General features: G+C 40.1%; 2 protein-coding genes across 2 annotated transcripts; one reads left to right on the top strand and one right to left on the bottom strand.

Moving 5' to 3' along the window:
• Positions 1–706: 706 nt before the first annotated feature.
• Positions 707–5,742, top strand: LOC134667358 (tyrosine--tRNA ligase, mitochondrial). The gene is made up of 8 exons (XM_063524732.1): positions 707–982; positions 1,287–1,434; positions 1,931–2,106; positions 2,366–2,582; positions 2,787–2,865; positions 2,946–3,221; positions 5,014–5,202; positions 5,574–5,742. Exons 1-8 carry the CDS (start codon positions 852–854, stop codon positions 5,735–5,737), a joined length of 1,380 nt encoding a protein of 459 aa, XP_063380802.1. The 5' UTR covers positions 707–851; the 3' UTR covers positions 5,738–5,742.
• Positions 5,743–5,764: 22 nt separating this feature from the next.
• On the bottom strand, positions 5,765–16,047 carry LOC134667357 (rho GTPase-activating protein 44-like). The gene is made up of 6 exons (XM_063524731.1): positions 15,681–16,047; positions 15,228–15,478; positions 14,459–14,634; positions 13,641–13,875; positions 10,504–10,653; positions 5,765–9,753 (listed from the first exon to the last, which is right to left on the bottom strand). Exons 1-6 carry the CDS (start codon positions 15,731–15,733, stop codon positions 8,006–8,008), a joined length of 2,613 nt encoding a protein of 870 aa, XP_063380801.1. The 5' UTR covers positions 15,734–16,047; the 3' UTR covers positions 5,765–8,005.
• Between the last annotated feature and the right edge of the window lie 396 nt (positions 16,048–16,443).

The raw sequence follows: 16,443 nt of genomic DNA, 5'->3' as shown, positions 1-16,443 counted from the left end.
GCTACCGCTTTGCTACTGTCAGCCATTGATCAGCCCTGTACAAACTGTAGGCGTAGCCCGCTCTAAGGACATTATCAGTTAATCCTTAAGTTGGGCTCGTATACATATTGAACCAGCAAAGGATACCACCAGAGTGCGGCATATGCATAACCATTTTTTCCAAGCACTGGTGGAATCCCGCCTTGAGGGATGCAATTATGCATTAGAAGAAGCAAGTGGTATTGCTATCACGTTCTGCCGCATAGCTGCGTCCCTTTGTCTCAAATGCAAGCACGAGGGCCGTTTTTCCTTTGCCATATATAAACTAGCGAAATGCCCAGGCTTCGCACAGGTAAACCTTAACAAATAATACACCTAAACTTTCCTCAAGAAAGAATCACTATCGATTATGTGATTTATAGTTTGGTAAAAGGACTGTGTCATTTCAATCACAGACAGAGAGAATCATACTATCTTTGTCTAACACTAGTACTAGCACTCAAAAGAAAAGGATGAGTACAGTTTTCCTGGTTCTTACTGACTGGCAAATTGGTTTGACCAACCTATATGTGAGAACTGCATGCACTGTGTGCAAGGACACGAACTGTTTGAGAATGCTAATAAAACACTGGAAACAGTTAAATCAATATGTCAAATGTCACCATAATGTCACTGTCACTTTGACAAAACGATTCCGAAATAACCAATCCAATAACCATAACCTCTACAGACATCATATTCATGTTTTTCTTTATGAAATTACATAAAATATGAATGTAACTTGTGTAAAATCACTGTGTTTTGAGTAGTTAAAACTACGCCTATCTTATAAAGAGACTTGTTAAGTTAAATTTTGTGATACAACTTTCAAAATGAAGTTCTTGCGGCATTTGCGTATTTTGAAAACTTACGAGCAACACAAACGACTTTACAGTAGCAGCAGAAATATACTGAAACTCAATGAACGCGGCATGTTCAATGATCTATTTCCCAATACAGCAGCGTAAGTATTATTCTTACTATTCCTTCAAATGCCCTTTTATTAGTTCCAGAACTTTATTTTCAATAATAATATGTACATATTGAATATAAAATAACTTATTAAAATAAACTAAAACTACAAACAAAATAAAATTAATACTAATATAAAAGAAACTTACCTATAAAATAAAAAACCTAATTATAAAAAGAATAGACTATACAGTCAAATACCTCTATTAGTCACTTCTACTTTATCTAAGTGGCCTATACCTAAGCTTTAGTTAGTTACTTACATGATTGGTTTACAATAAACATTCTTGCTTCAGGAATGAAATAGTAAATCTGTTAAACAAAGCCCCTCAGTGTGTGTACGCTGGGTTTGACCCCACGGCCAACAGTCTTCATGTTGGCAATCTACTTGTCATCATAAATCTTCTACACTGGCAGAGAGGCGGACACAATGTTATTGCTCTGGTGAGTATTGCTGTACCAAAAATCTGAACATATTTTAAATTATCTTACCCAAATTAAATTAATATTCATATTATAAATAAAAAAAATAACTTGTATTTTATGTTAGCACTAAATAAACAGTTATAGCCGAAGTGGCCAAATAGTTTACAAAAAAATCCCATTCATTGCTCAACATTGCCTACTATGAAATTGTCAGGCTTAAAAAATTTGTGATTCTTTACAAAACAGCTGACCAGTGGCGGATTTGCCCTAAGGCACAGTCAGCTGCAGTGCAAATCCGCCACTGCAGCTGACTATATCTAAGTATCAAAATTGGAAGATTGGCAACCATTTTTTTAAGGCATGCAATGTTGGGGATGGTAGGTAATGTTGATCAAGTTCACAAACCTTATTCTTTTGGTTGATGCATACTGTACACAATCACTAGGTGGAATTAATGCATGTCATCATTCTCCCAGAAAACAATAGAGCAGAATGAATACATCTAAATTTACAGTTAGGAGGAGCAACGGGCCATATTGGTGATCCAAGTGGTCGCAGCACAGACCGCACTGCCCTACAGAGTGAAGTTATAAGCCAAAATATTAGTTGCATTAAGAAGAACCTAGAAACAGTATTTGAAAATCATCAAAAATATATCTGGCAGGATGAAGGAAAATTAAAACCAGTAAGGTATGATTGTAGGCATGCTGCCAGTTTTTGCACTGCAGTTACTAATTTTACTGCATGACAATGTTTCTGTCTTTTATATCAGTTTCATAAATGTTGATTGTAGACTGTGTTACTAAAATCTGCATTAGTAAAAGTATAGAAAAAATGTTTAAACATAACATGATTTTCTTTGACCGTGGGACACTTGTCCTACAACTCTGATCAATCTCTGAAAAATCCACTTAAATATAATAATGTAATGATTACACATTCTTTCCAGAATAGTAAACAATGAGGCCTGGTATAGAGATATAGATGCCATCAAGTTTGTCAGTGAAATCGGAAGGAACTTCCGAATGGGAACAATGCTACTGAAGCAGAGTGTGCAGACTAGGATCAATTCAGATGTTGGGATGAGCTTCACAGAGTTCGCTTATCAGATATTCCAGTCCTATGATTGGCTGCATTTATTGAACAAATATGATTGTAGATTCCAGGTAAAAAATGTACTGCAGACAGTGCAGCTATTTCATGTAGTTGGCCAATTTTTTTTAAACTTTGATTCTGCCATGTGGTTTATCCTCTAGCCGCCCATACGTCAAACCTTGCCAAGCAAAATGAAATTTTATTTTGTCAACAACGGGAGACCTTTTTATAGGTCTCTGGGCAGCTAGAGGTTATGCATAAACATTTGTTTACAGGTTGGTGGCAGTGACCAGATGGGTAACATAACTGCAGGCCATGAGCTTATAAGTAGGACAGCTAAGAAAGATGTGTATGGTGAGTAGGCATTATCCTAAGTCTAATATAGATTATTGGTTTTTCTGCCAATATTTTTTACTACTTATTACTTTTTTTAGGACTTACACTACCTCTAGTCACAACAGAAGAGGGTGACAAATTCGGCAAATCAGCTGGAAACGCCTTATGGTTAGATCCAGAGAAAACCAGTTCCTACAGCTTGTACCAATATTTTGTGAGGACCAAGGATTCTGAAGTGGAGAAATTGTTGAAATTGTTCAGTTTCTATAAACTCGGAGAAATAAAGGATATAATGCACAAACACAAAGATCATCCTGAACAGAGATACCCTCAAACATGTTTAGCAGAGCAGTTAGTCACTCTAGTCCATGGCAGTAAGTACACAACAGCAATTGCAGCAATCACAAAATCAAAATGAACCTTACATACATCTACACAAGGTTCAAAATATAGTATATAAAAGTTACATCTATGAACTGTCTATAAATTTTCAGAGGACGGATTAGAGCGTGCGTAGCAAACGACCGAAGCGATCTATCACAAAATCAAAATGAACTAGTGTCCGACCGAAACATGTTTTTTTGCCGAAACCGAAACCGAATGTTCGGCTTTGGCTCTAGTTTCGGCCGAAACCGAAACCGAAACTTTTGTAGACTTGATAAAATCGTTGAAAAAATGTTATAAAACCGCTTTTACACACATATTATGGGGCTGTCGACACCCAATGTCCTTGAAATTGATGTTACTTAAGCAGTTTTTTTAAGAAAATTACTAAGACCAAGATAATTCTGCAACGATTTTGATAACACAAGCAGTGCAAGTGTTATTTTAAACGTCAAAACTTCTATGAAATTATGACGTATCAATAACATTTGCACTAGTTGCACTGCGTATGCAATCAAAATCATTGCAACATTTTCTTGGTCTAACTCTATTCAGTCACCAGTCAAGCTAACATGTAGATACAGGGTCAACCAAAAACGCGAGCGCAGCGAGCGCGAAATTTTTTGTTAACAATATCGCAAGGCCAGGTACCGATCTTCACCTGGGCCTAAAAGTCCGAAGTGCCCCAGTGAGGCGAACTTTCATGCGAACTCAAAGCCGTGCTTCAGGCTTCCGGATAAGTAGCTGAGCACAGACTCCAACCAATGTCCAATGTATTAAAAAGCGAGACCGCATTTTCGTCGACGTTCGACGAAGCAAAAGTTTTTAGGAACTATATACCTACGAAATATCATTTGATATTTACTATTTGCTTTTCGGTGAAGGAAAAACATCGTGAAGAAGCCGGACTAGTCCTGATAAGGCCTAGTTTACTCTCTGGGTTAGAAGGTCAGTCTGATGGCAGTCGCTTTTGTAAAAACTAGTGCCTACACCAATTATTGGGATTAGTTGTCTATTGGACCCCAGGCTCCCATTCCCATTGCCACGGCTCGGCAAAAAATCCGGGATTACGCGAGGAAGATGATGAGTTTTCTTATTATTCTCTTGCCCAGGGCCCAGTAACATGCGACAGTGCTATCTCATTCAATCCGATACAATTAGACAGTGTACGCGTTATAGGTATTGACAGCCTCTTAAGACTGCGTCGGCCGTCCAGTGGCGCCCTCATTAGTGGAATTGTGTTTTATAATAAACCAATTAATTTCTGTACCTATACATGAATCAGTATATGTAGATATTAATATTGTTGTCCTACTTATTCCCCAACTTTTGGTCTTTGTCCGAAGTACCATTTCGTAAGTTTCGGCCCGGCCGAAAGGTTCGGCCGTTTTTTGGCCGAAACCGAAACTACAGCCGAAACATGATTTTTTGGCCGAAACTGGCCGAAACCGAACCTTCGGTCGGACACTAAAATGAACCTTACATATATCTACATAAGGTTCAAAATATAGTATATAAAAGTTACATCTATTAATTATATTTTCCCGCGAAGTGATCTATCACAAAATCAAAATGAACCTTACATACAAATACACAAGGTTCAAAATATAGTATATAAAAGTTACATCTATGAACTGTCTATAAATTTTCAGAGGAAGGATTAGAGCGTGCGCAGCGAACGACCGAAGCGATCTATCACAAAATCAAAACGAACCTTACCTTCATCTACATAAGGTTCAAAATATAGTATATAAAAGTTACATCTATTAATTATATTTTTAGAGGAAGGATTAGAGCGTGCGCAGCTAGCGACTGAAGCGATCTACAGCAAGGACGTGAAGTCGTTGGTGACGCTCAGTTCCACGGAGCTGGAGCAGGTGTTCCAGGGGGCGCCGGTGGTGCACCTGCTGCTGTCTCCCGGCGTCACGGTCCTCGAGCTAGGGATGAAGGCCGGCTGCTTCCCGACAGAGAGTGAGTTGCTAGCTCGTACAGCCCCTCTTGATCTCATTCCCTAATTATTACTGAGTAAAAGAGAAAGAAGACGCCAACTCGAGAATTCTCTGTAGGGAGTGTGCGTGAACTGTACGGGGTAGCATAGGAGCCCTGTTAATGCTGTTAAGTATCACCAAGTTGGTCCCATAGTAAAAGTTGCTCAGTATGATCCCAAAACCTCCCTGGCAACGGGAATGTAGTTATTTTCTAACCAGAGTGTATAGAACGTGTTCTACCAATAAATTACAAATAAACAAGATGTTTAGAAATCATTGCTGAATGACAGAGTCATGTGGTTACTGGTTTGTGAACACTTTTATAAATACCTTAACCTTAGTTTATAATTCCAGGTGACGCGATACGAATAATCCAAGCCGGCGGCTTCTACATAAACCACACCAGAATCAAGAAAATAGACGAAGTCATCACGCAGTCCGCACATATACTGCCCAATCTCATATCTCTACTCAGAGTCGGCAAAAGGAACCACTACATTGTGAAATGGCAAACATAATATATGTATATAAAATAAAACAACAAATCTATTTGAAATTTTCTTTCAGCATATCCTTATTAGTATTACTTACAACAGAAGCTTGTATACTTGCAGTATAATAATAAAATGCATATCACATAAAACGTCGTAAATACTACATAACATACTTAAGTCTAAAAATTATTGTAAAATTTACTGACACAGTGTATGAACAAAGCCGTGCTAGGCCTCCATGGACGATTAATGTTTATCCAATATCAGCATCTACCGGTTTTCATCATAGCTTACAGCCTGGCAAAAAAGAGTAGAAATTAAAAATTGGCAACACTGTAGTGTCATCCCTGTCAAATCAATACATATTAGAGAACGGGACGACACTACAGTGTTGCCAGTCTTTAATTTCTACTCTTTTATGCCAGGCTGTAAACTTAGTTCTCACGATACGAATGCTATACTGCAAGAGCAGCGCGGAAGTAAATGATAGAGTGAGAAAGTAATACAAGTGTTACCATCTCACTTTAGCTGATAGCTGCCTCTCGCGCTAGCAGTATGTTGCAGGATCGTGAGTATAGTCTGTCCGCTTTTCTAAGATCAAGTGCGCCATAGTAAATCTATGGCGAACTTGATCTTAGAAATCGGACAGGCTATTACTAGTGAGAATATTTATATTAGTACAATTGTATGTCTCAAGCTTTTTTTAAATGCATAAAGTAAACAGCTACAATGAAAATAGGCGATATTGGCCAATAAACTAATCAGACTATGGATGCCTTAAAAATCGCAACTGAAATGGGCTAACTAATGCAGTTGCGTTCTTTTAGTTCGGAACAACTCGTGCACTGCAGTCATACTGATAAGATAAATATCATAAAATATGGCTAATCGTCAAAATGTGTACGTTTGTGCACCCGCCTGGGTGGATAATCTTCCTAGTATCACAACGATCAATTGCAACATTCAATATTGTACAAAATATGCTAAATACAGTTTTGCCAAGTCCATGCAAAATACACAAGTGTGAACTCGAGCACTTTCACTAATTGTTTTCTAGTAAATTTAATTTAATAATTTATTGCTAAAGCAGCCTTGATAATATGCAGGATACATTTTATAATTTAAGTGAGAGGGAGAAATATTAGAATAGTCGATATTGAACTCAAACTAGTTAAATTGCATAGACTCGGAAACTGTAAACAGCTTCGTAACACTACTTCTTAATGTCATTAAAAGCATACAAAGCTCAATAGACAATGTCAAATATGTCTTTTTGGAATATTGCTCGAATTTATTTAAATATAACGCTAAGATAATAAGTATGTACTTAAATTACGCGTGCAAGCTATATTTACGTTCCAATATATGTCTTGTATGTAAATCACAAATGCCTTATAATACGGTACAAAAATAAATAAATCGATAGACAAAAGGCAGATTAAGATATGAAAAATGCAGAAATGGGCTTTAACATAACTTGTACAGTTATTGTAGCTATCATATAAACATGACGGCATTTTTTAGCGGCCCTTTCGGAAACATCGTCTTGTGATGTGTTCTTAAGCAAGTTCATAAGCTGGCTATCCACAGAGTGCGAGGAAATTCACAGACGATTAGGAAAGAAAACTGACACAACAGATTTAGAAAACCATGATAATGTTTTGTTTTCTAGCTCTAAATTCATGTACGTCGTATCTTGTTAGCGACCAGCTTTATGCACCATAATGTTAACAAATGTGATAATTTGTTTCTCTATCCATCCTGGCACTTCGTTTAACGCGTTGACTTTGCCAGTACTTATAATTCCATTATGATTAAAGTATCATTCTAGGGCAAGCACCACTAGAGTCGAATTTTGCTTGATTTCTTTTGTTCTGTGTCTTTTATCAAATCAGTACAAAAATATTATGACCCAAACTTGTGGAAATCAGGCAATTTACTTGCACTCTAGAAGCACTATTCATTATTAATAGGACGTAGATTGCATAATAAAAAGTATAAAACTCTTCAGTCTCGTTCGATTTTTTAAAGCCTTATTTAAGATATGAAGACTTCGCAAGAGAGAAATTATAATCGGGCACGCCGAAGCGACGGGGCACGGCATTTTACAGCTACGGATCAACGCGCTCGAATCGAGAGAGGTTCCTCAAATCGGAAGCACCGGCGACTAACGCTAATCTGTCATGAGATGTGATCAATTAGAAAAGGCGCGCGAGTCGATCTCGACGCCGACACGCGTCGAGACCGAGTCGGTGCCGCGTAATACTGATGATCCCGGGGCCGGCGCGGCGGCTACAGGTCCGTGCTCTCGTGCGTGGCGAGCGGCGCGGCGGCGGCGGCTGGAGTGGCCACCGCCGGAGTGGCCACCGCCGGCGCGGCCACGGGCGGCGGCGGCGCCGGCACCTGCGGCCGCGGCGGCCGCGCCGTGGGCGCGCGCGGCGACAGCGGCACCTCCGTTATGCTGCCCTCCGACTGCGACAGCTGCCGCGTGGCGCTCGTCAGCGCCTTGTGCTCGTCGAGCTCGGCGTCCTTGCCGCCCGAGCTGTGCGTGCGCTGCACGGTGACGCGCGAGCCGCCCTCCTCGTCCGCCGGCCCGACCTGGATCATCGTCGGCTGCTGCTTGTCCACGCTGTATATGTGCGTGCGCTCGAGCACGGTCGGCGTCACGTCCGAGTCGCTGGAGCCGCGCGCGCCTCGGAAGCTCTGCGGGCGGAGCGTCGCGGGCCGCTCGGGGACCGCGGGCTTGTTCCTCAGCTGGACCTCCCCCGCGTCGGCGTCGATGTTGGGTATGATGGTGCGCGGCGCGGCGACGGGGCGGGGCGGCGGCTGGCCGGCCGGCTTGGCGGCGGGCCGCGCGGGCTGCCCGCCCAGCGACACCGGCCCGCTGATGCCGTCCGTCACCTTCATCCGGCCGACGACTCCCGTCTGCGCGGTCACGTTTTTAACGACTAGAGTTGAATCGCTCCTCTCCTCCAGAGCTTTTATGCTTTCGAATTTATCCTTCTCCACTTCTAAGCTCTGCCGCCTCGCCTCGAAGAGGTTCTCCCGGCTGCCCCGGGCCTCGTCCTTCAGCGCCTTGCTCTGCCTGTAAGTGGACCGGTTGATGGTCTGCACGCCCGAGATGACTTTTCCGCTGTCGGATATGACGGGCCGGGGCGGTTTCGCCGGCTTGTCCGCCTCTTTCGAGGGCTCTGGCTGCGCTTCGGGCTTTTTATTTTTGTCCGGAGTGAAGTTGGGCGGGACGGGAGCTAGTGGTTTATTCTTTCTCCTCATGATGGGCTTCGGGCTGCCGAGCGGGGGACTAGACTGGTCGGAGAGGGAGCTGTTCGATTGCGCCTTTTTGATATCGTTCTCGAGTAAAATGAGGCTGGTGTCGTGACTGTTGCTGCGCGAGTGGCGGCCGGGCTCGCCGCGCCGGTCATACTCGAGCATGGAGCGGCTCATGCTAGTGTAGTCGCCATTGGAGTGCTCCTGCAGCGCCGCGGTCTGCGGGAATCCGGGTCCGAAGCCCGGCGTGAACCCATACTCGCACTGATCAGGAAGAAGATCCTCCTTAGTGAAGGAAATGAAGAAATTGATCTCCTCATTGAAGAACCAGTCGGCGTGTTTAATGAGGAGTTCCACGACGCAGTTGACGGCGGTGGTGACGTTCATGTCGAAGGCGCTGTTCTCGTGCGGCCCCCAGAGGAGATTCGGCGCGATAACGATGGCCAAGTTGGAGGGTGTCATTTTGTTGGTGGCCTGATTCTGCGTGAGCGCGGACAGGAACTTGATGAGGTACCTGAGGTTGTTTAAGTTGGCCTCGGGGAGGAGGTGGATGGCCTCCCAGAGGGTGTTGAGTCTCGCGGTCTCGGCGGGCTGGCGCGAGGCGGCGAGGAAGTGCTCGTAGAGGCGGTAGGTGAGCAGCGGCTCGGGGAGCTCGCGCAGGTAGGACTTGAGCACGGAGGCGACCACGTGCATGTCGCGGTAGTCGGGCGGCAGCGGCACGTTAAACAGGCCCGCGTCCAGCGATAACTTCATCCTTTTTACTTTTGACGTGCCTGTCGGGCAGAAAAAACAACATAAGTAACATTCGTTTTCTTAAGTAAAAAAAAAATGCAGAACTAGAAGCATGTTTAGTGCGTAATATATATATTTTTTTGCAGTAAAGAACAATTGTTGAAACTAGTTTAAAGTATTGTTAAGCCTTAACATTTGATTTTTATGCAAGTACATTGTAGTTGCACGCAGAGAAGATGGCCGATGGGGTCGAAAAGTGCTCGAGTGGAGACCACGGACTAGCAAGCGCAGCGTAGGACGTCCACCCACAAGATGGACAGACGATCTTGTTAAGGTCGCCGGAAGACGCTGGATGCGGGTCGCTTCCAACCGGCATGTATGGAGATCCAAGGGGGAGGCCTATGTTCAGCAGTGAACGTCTTATGGCTGAGATGATGATGATGATGACATTGTAGTATTTGTACTCTACGTAATTCAGAGCTCGTATAATAAATATATTGCATATTAAACTTTACCCCAGCCCAAGTAATTTGTTGTGTTTCCTGAGGATTTTCCGGCATACTACTAAATAGATGATAAAAATCTTTAGAGTAATCGTAATACATTAATGTAGTGAACATGACTCACAAAGAGCACTGTTAAGTATATGCTCATTCATGAGTTATTAATATCTGATGAATGCTAGATAGTGTGGAATTTGTAAAGATTGTCATAAAGAAATATGGCCCCGGTATTCGATAGTTATACTACTTGCAGGTGGTTTAAAAGGTACACTATGCAGTGGTACATACCGCCCGCTATCCGGAATAGCCCCTCCTCGTTGAGCGCCAGCTCATGTAAAGTACACACGCACAGCTCTATGGGGAAAGCTATCGTGCGCCCCGTCACCCGCAGGTGATCTTCTAATGGGTATCCGAATACACGTTTCACTGCACTGTCATCTGTAAAAGAAAATAACGTACAAGATACAGTCAAGATTGTTATTGTTCAGGGCAATCACAAGAGATGCTTACTTATCTGATAATATTTTATCAACATTTAACGCGCTCAATACAGCATATCATTTTGTTTTGACCATAGCATAAGTCGCAGTGAGACCGTATTTCGCGGAAATTGATTCATTTCCAACGAGTTATGGGCGTGCTAAGTGCCATAGATACCATAGATAGGCCATAGATAGGTAGCGGGTTCAAGTTTTGCTTTTGTCAATGTATGTACTAGAAAACTATGGTGTACTTAATTCTTATAATTTCTGATCTAGCCCGGATCTAGACATGATAGCCTGGAAATAGCACTAAATTTGCAATAGGTAAAATATCTCAATTTTCGTCTGCTTATATGAACTTGTGCATACACGCATTTTGATATGTTTAATAAGATACTTTTATTCCCTACTTCAATCCATTCAGTCCAGCATTGCTTAATCCATTAAGAAATATTAACAAAGATCCCAGGCCAGTGACTTAGTTAATAAACATACTGGATAGATAATAACTGAAACAAAGAAACTTAAACGAAAGCACACTCTCTCAGATAATGGTTATGTTATGACAATCATATCGTGTTTGTCATCATTGTAGAAAATAGATCATCTGCGAAGACTATTACACTAATTACGGTACAATTGGTGTAGGTCGCACAGCCATTTAAAGCTGTATGAATCATCGTTTCTACTCAGTTTGCGTGTCTGATAACAAGTCTAGTAATCAATGTAATCATTATCTAATAATAATTTGGGCTGAAAATGATTGCAGTGTTTAAAATAAATAACGAATTATATACATGAGTCGATATTCTATTTAGGCATATTATCTTTTTAATATATCGTTGTCTGAGTACCCACAACACAAGCCTTCTTGAGCTTACTGTGGGACTTAGTAAATCTGTGTAAGAATGTCCTATAATATTTATTTATTTATTGATTTATTATTTATTTATTTATTTAATGATATTTATTTTATTTTGCTACCTAGGGGCTGTGCACAAATCACGCGAGGTGTTTTCGGCTACTTTTTGACCCTTCTTTCCCTTGGTGATATTTGGTGAGGTTTTGGCTATCCCTCCTCCCCCACATAAACTAACGTGTATTTTTTTGTAAAGGGTATAGCCGGGTAAGCATGGCCAAACTGTGCCAAACAAACATGGTACAACCCCTCTACTAGTGTTGCGGGTGCCCATGGGCGGCGGTAATCGCTTACTATCAAGCGATACGTCTGCTCGTTGGCCTCCTATATCATAAAACAATCCTTATAGACTTTCGATTTTTTTTTAGGTATAGGTATGTAATTTTTACTTTACGATATTTTCGACTCTTTTTCTTTAGAATATGATTTACATTTCCAAAATCTCCATTAAAAATAAGCTAATTATTTTTTTAATTCTCTACAGTTCAAATCTACAGGAATGAACTCAGTGTACCTGTGTGTACCTTTTATCTATAAATTTGTCGGAACTCGGAACGGAAGTCTAAATGATTGTATTCTAATAGGATTTTCGTGTGAGCGACATCAGCATACGTGTTCAATACGAATAAATTTAGTGTGACAGGAACCTTTTATCATTACATAGTAATGATAGGGCTGTGACATGACATTGGTTTCACTGTTTGTTATCAGGAATGACCTTGACGCCGCTGTCCCACCGCTGACTTTTATCGGAAGATGAGCGGGTTTATTCCTTGCGAACGAATTATATCATTTTTGAAAAAGTAACTGGGATCGATGACATTCCACCACGGCGCCCTCCGGCAACCCCGGCTTATCGCCAGGGCACCCTCACAATGCAGGGGGGGATCAGGGCTATAACCGCGAAAATCGAAGTTCGCAAATTGCGGGGATTTTTCTCTGTCACTCTAATTACGCCTTCGTTAGAGTAAAAGAGAAAGATCCCCGCAATTTGCGAATTTCGGTTTTCGCGGTAGCCGCTCAGAAACGCTTGATCCCCCCCTACGACGTGTGGGGCCGTGCAATGCGGGTTAAGTACCCGCTGGCCCCACTAGGGCTCGAGGCGAGCATATGCTCTCCGCCTTCGACCCTGCCGCCTGCTTCTAGTGCGAACTGCGATTGGTAGTTATCTCGTCGCCAGTCTAACGGGTGCTTGACCGCAGTATTTACGGTACCTACCAGTCACAAATAATCTGTTTGCAGTCTAATTTGAGTATTAAGCCATTAACGATATTTAAAGTGCCATTAAATGGCACAAAGAAATAATTTGTTAATTAATGACCTAAATCTGTACCTACACATATTATAAATTATATGGTTTAAAAAAAATGCACCGTGGTTTTCCTGCTGCTTGAAATCCTCCTAAGGCCCGGCCATACGAGTATAAATGAAAAACCCATAATTTGCCACAGAAATTTGAACATTTAGTGCAGGGAATAGAGTTGATTTTGGTCTTGTTTGAAAATTGAACGAAACAAAACAAATGCGACTCTGTTCCAATTAAATATGATTTAAATTTCATGGAACTGAATAAGTACTTTAGGTAGGACCTTGGGCCTTAGGAGGCTATTTTGTATTGAGGTACTATTAGTCAGAATTAAATTTTGCAAATACATTAACTCCACAAACATAAATTCAGTATTTAGTAGATACTGTTAGTAGTTAGTGTATTCCTGGTTGGAAAAAAGGCCCTATGTGGCTTTGAAGTTGGCTTAAACAATATCCCTCGCAGTATGGAGTACCTAAATAATTATGTTATAGAATTTTTAATAACAACGTTTTTGTAAAAATCTGAAGTTTAATGTTTACACAGCTAAAGAGACACAAGTACATTCTAAGTATCATTATCATTAATTCATTAAAATTTATATTTTATAGTGTCTCACAAAACATTTGTGACATACAGACAAACAGAAGAACATGAGGAAACTACAAAAATACTTTGTTAGTTAGCTATGAAAAGTTTGTATTAAAATACCACTTACTTATGAATCTTTCCAGCTCGGGCACAGTGTCTTGTAATGAATGCAATGCGGATTCATGGTACGCCCGCTGCAGCTTTACATACTGCAGCAGTATGTGGGCCATCTCCGCTTCTTTGGCGACTAGACTAAACATCTCTGCAGCCAGACTGTCCCTGGCTGACTCCACTTTTATTCCAATCTCCTCTAATTCCTCTCGTGCTGCGCTTAGTTTAGCTGGGTTCTCTTCTCTTGCTCGCTGAAAATAAAGTTAATGCTATTAGATGTCAAAGAAAACATGCATGTTGGCAATGTTATTCTTAGAGTTAAGCTGTAGCATAAAATCTTCTGAGTCAATTTTGATGACACCCATGTCATTCGACAAGATTTTTTAGGATTTCGTTTCCAAGAAAAAGGCCATAATGAAAGACATCTGCAATTAAGGGAGTTATCAAATATAGCCCTTTTTGAGACAGATTATGGTATGTTCCCATTAGTAAAGGAATTTTTCACATTTTAGTGCACTACTTGGAAAGTTGGAACACGGTTCATGAGTCAGAAATGAACTGAACAACAGAGTAACGGAGAGTTACCCAAGTACAAGTACTGAAGGTATACCTTCATTTACTACTCTATTTTGTGGCAATATGGATTTGTAACAACATTTCAATATATTCGTTTCTGTATTTTTTCTATGGTAAATGTATTACTGAAAGTGACAATCATTCCAAAAAATTGGTAAAGAGTAGTATTATAACTTCTCAATCATTATCAATATAATAATGATAGACTTGTTTTCAATATCCTGTCATTGATTATGTCAAAAGATAAGTTTATCTTACATGATATTTGTGTGCCGCAGATTCCTTTTCGCTTATGAGTTTACTAAGATGCTTCTTCGTCTTCAGTATGGCCGGGAGATCATGGTCGCTAATTGTTGACAGCGGAGCGATTACTAGTTGCTCCACTTTAACTTCGTGCTCAGCTATTTCGTTGGCTAGGTATTTTTCTGTTTTACCTAAAAATAGATTACATTAGACATTTTATATCATGCTAGCCCACTCAAAAAATATTGATAACAGTTAAATTTATGAGACTCCTTTATATTGTCTAGGGGCTATTTATAGTTTAATAGTTTAATTTAACATAAGCAAATATTTTTAGACATATTTTGAAGTATTATAATATATAAAGGAGATAACAATTATTATTGCAATTAGTTACAATTAACATTTTTACAAATGTTTCCGTATACTTATACATACAATCTTTTCCCATTATACCAAAACATGGGAAATCAACATTATCAACAGAATATAATTATAACAACAACATATTTTGATTTGCACTTTGTTTTAACTAAAACATTTCATGAATAACAAGAATATTCATATTTATATTATTTGTTGATTTAAATAAATATATGTTACATGTTTGTGAGTACTAAATCATCTTTAGATAGGTAGCCAAAAAAGTTCTAAATGTAAATACTATGACCTCATTGAAATGAATCACAATTTGGCTATATAACGAGCCACTTCTGTGACAATTGAGAGCCCCTGACAACTAGACATTATCAAATTGACTTTGCATTAGTGTTAGTTAGCTTACCACATTCAAATAGGATATGTTTCAGGACACTCTCATCATCATCATAGTTGCTAGCTTCCACCATTGATAAACCCAGCATATATTCTGGAAGTTTTTTCAGCCTTTTCTCCCGGGCTGCAGGGTCCTGCCCCTGGGTGCCACCAGCTCCGGTGGCCAGCCTCTTACTAACTAGTTGTAAGGCATTTCTTAATTGCTCTACTTTCCGATCCGCCGTCTGAAGCTCATCCGTGAGCGCTTCGCCTTTACCGCCCCTGCGCGTAAACAAAACCATTCTCACTTTACTGACTTCAAAATGTTGCTCAAGTTAAACTTATTGTTTTATAATATGTAATAACGCTCTTATTTATCTTGTACTGGTGAGGTATACACAAAGATCTGTGATGCGACTGCCAACGATCTCTACAAAGTAGCTCGAATCTTATCTAATGGTGATAGATAAAAAGTATACTGTACCTTGAAAATGTTTGGTCGGCGAGTTGCTTAACCCTAAAGAACTGCTTCTTCATATTGAATAATTTAATTCGCCAATATTATTTATAAGCTACTAACAAGGTCATTGGACTTAGTGAATCGTAAAAATAATAAAACGAAGCAAGATCTCAGTAAGGAACGAAACGTCAGTGCGTCAATGAGATCATCCTCGGTTCCCGAAGGCAGGAAACTTATTTTACGACACTAAGCACGATTAGCAAACGAAAGCACTAATCAATAAGGCACAACATTGTTTTAATTCAAGCTAAATACACAACACACTCCTTCATTTGTAAAATCTGCAATAAATCACAACTATCGTCAGAAAAATAAAATAACATTAACAGATAACATTTAGCTGAATATTGCCATTGGAAAATAAATAAACTATTTGTGAATATAATATGTTCGAAGAGATGAAGGGGATAACGATTATTTGATACAAATTATGCTACAGGTAAATTTGATACTTTTATGAAGTTATTATCTAAATTTATACAAAAACTAAAATAACATGTACATAAAATAAAAATTTCTGAGCGATAGTATAATGTCACTAGCAGTCAGTTGTCATAATGATATCAATTGTGTGCGTTCGAATTTATATACGTGTAGCGGTTTTCTGACCGCGTTGATAAAATAATGTCGCCATAATTATAATAAATAAAACTTTAATAGTAATAAAATTGTATTATTCCTATAATTAATAGGAAAGTACTTGCGTTAACAACCATTTATGGAACTC

Source organism: Cydia fagiglandana, chromosome 9 (assembly GCF_963556715.1).
Source record: "Cydia fagiglandana chromosome 9, ilCydFagi1.1, whole genome shotgun sequence".
Taxonomy (NCBI): Eukaryota; Metazoa; Arthropoda; class Insecta; order Lepidoptera; family Tortricidae; genus Cydia; species Cydia fagiglandana.
This window is presented reverse-complemented; position numbering and strand designations above follow the sequence as displayed.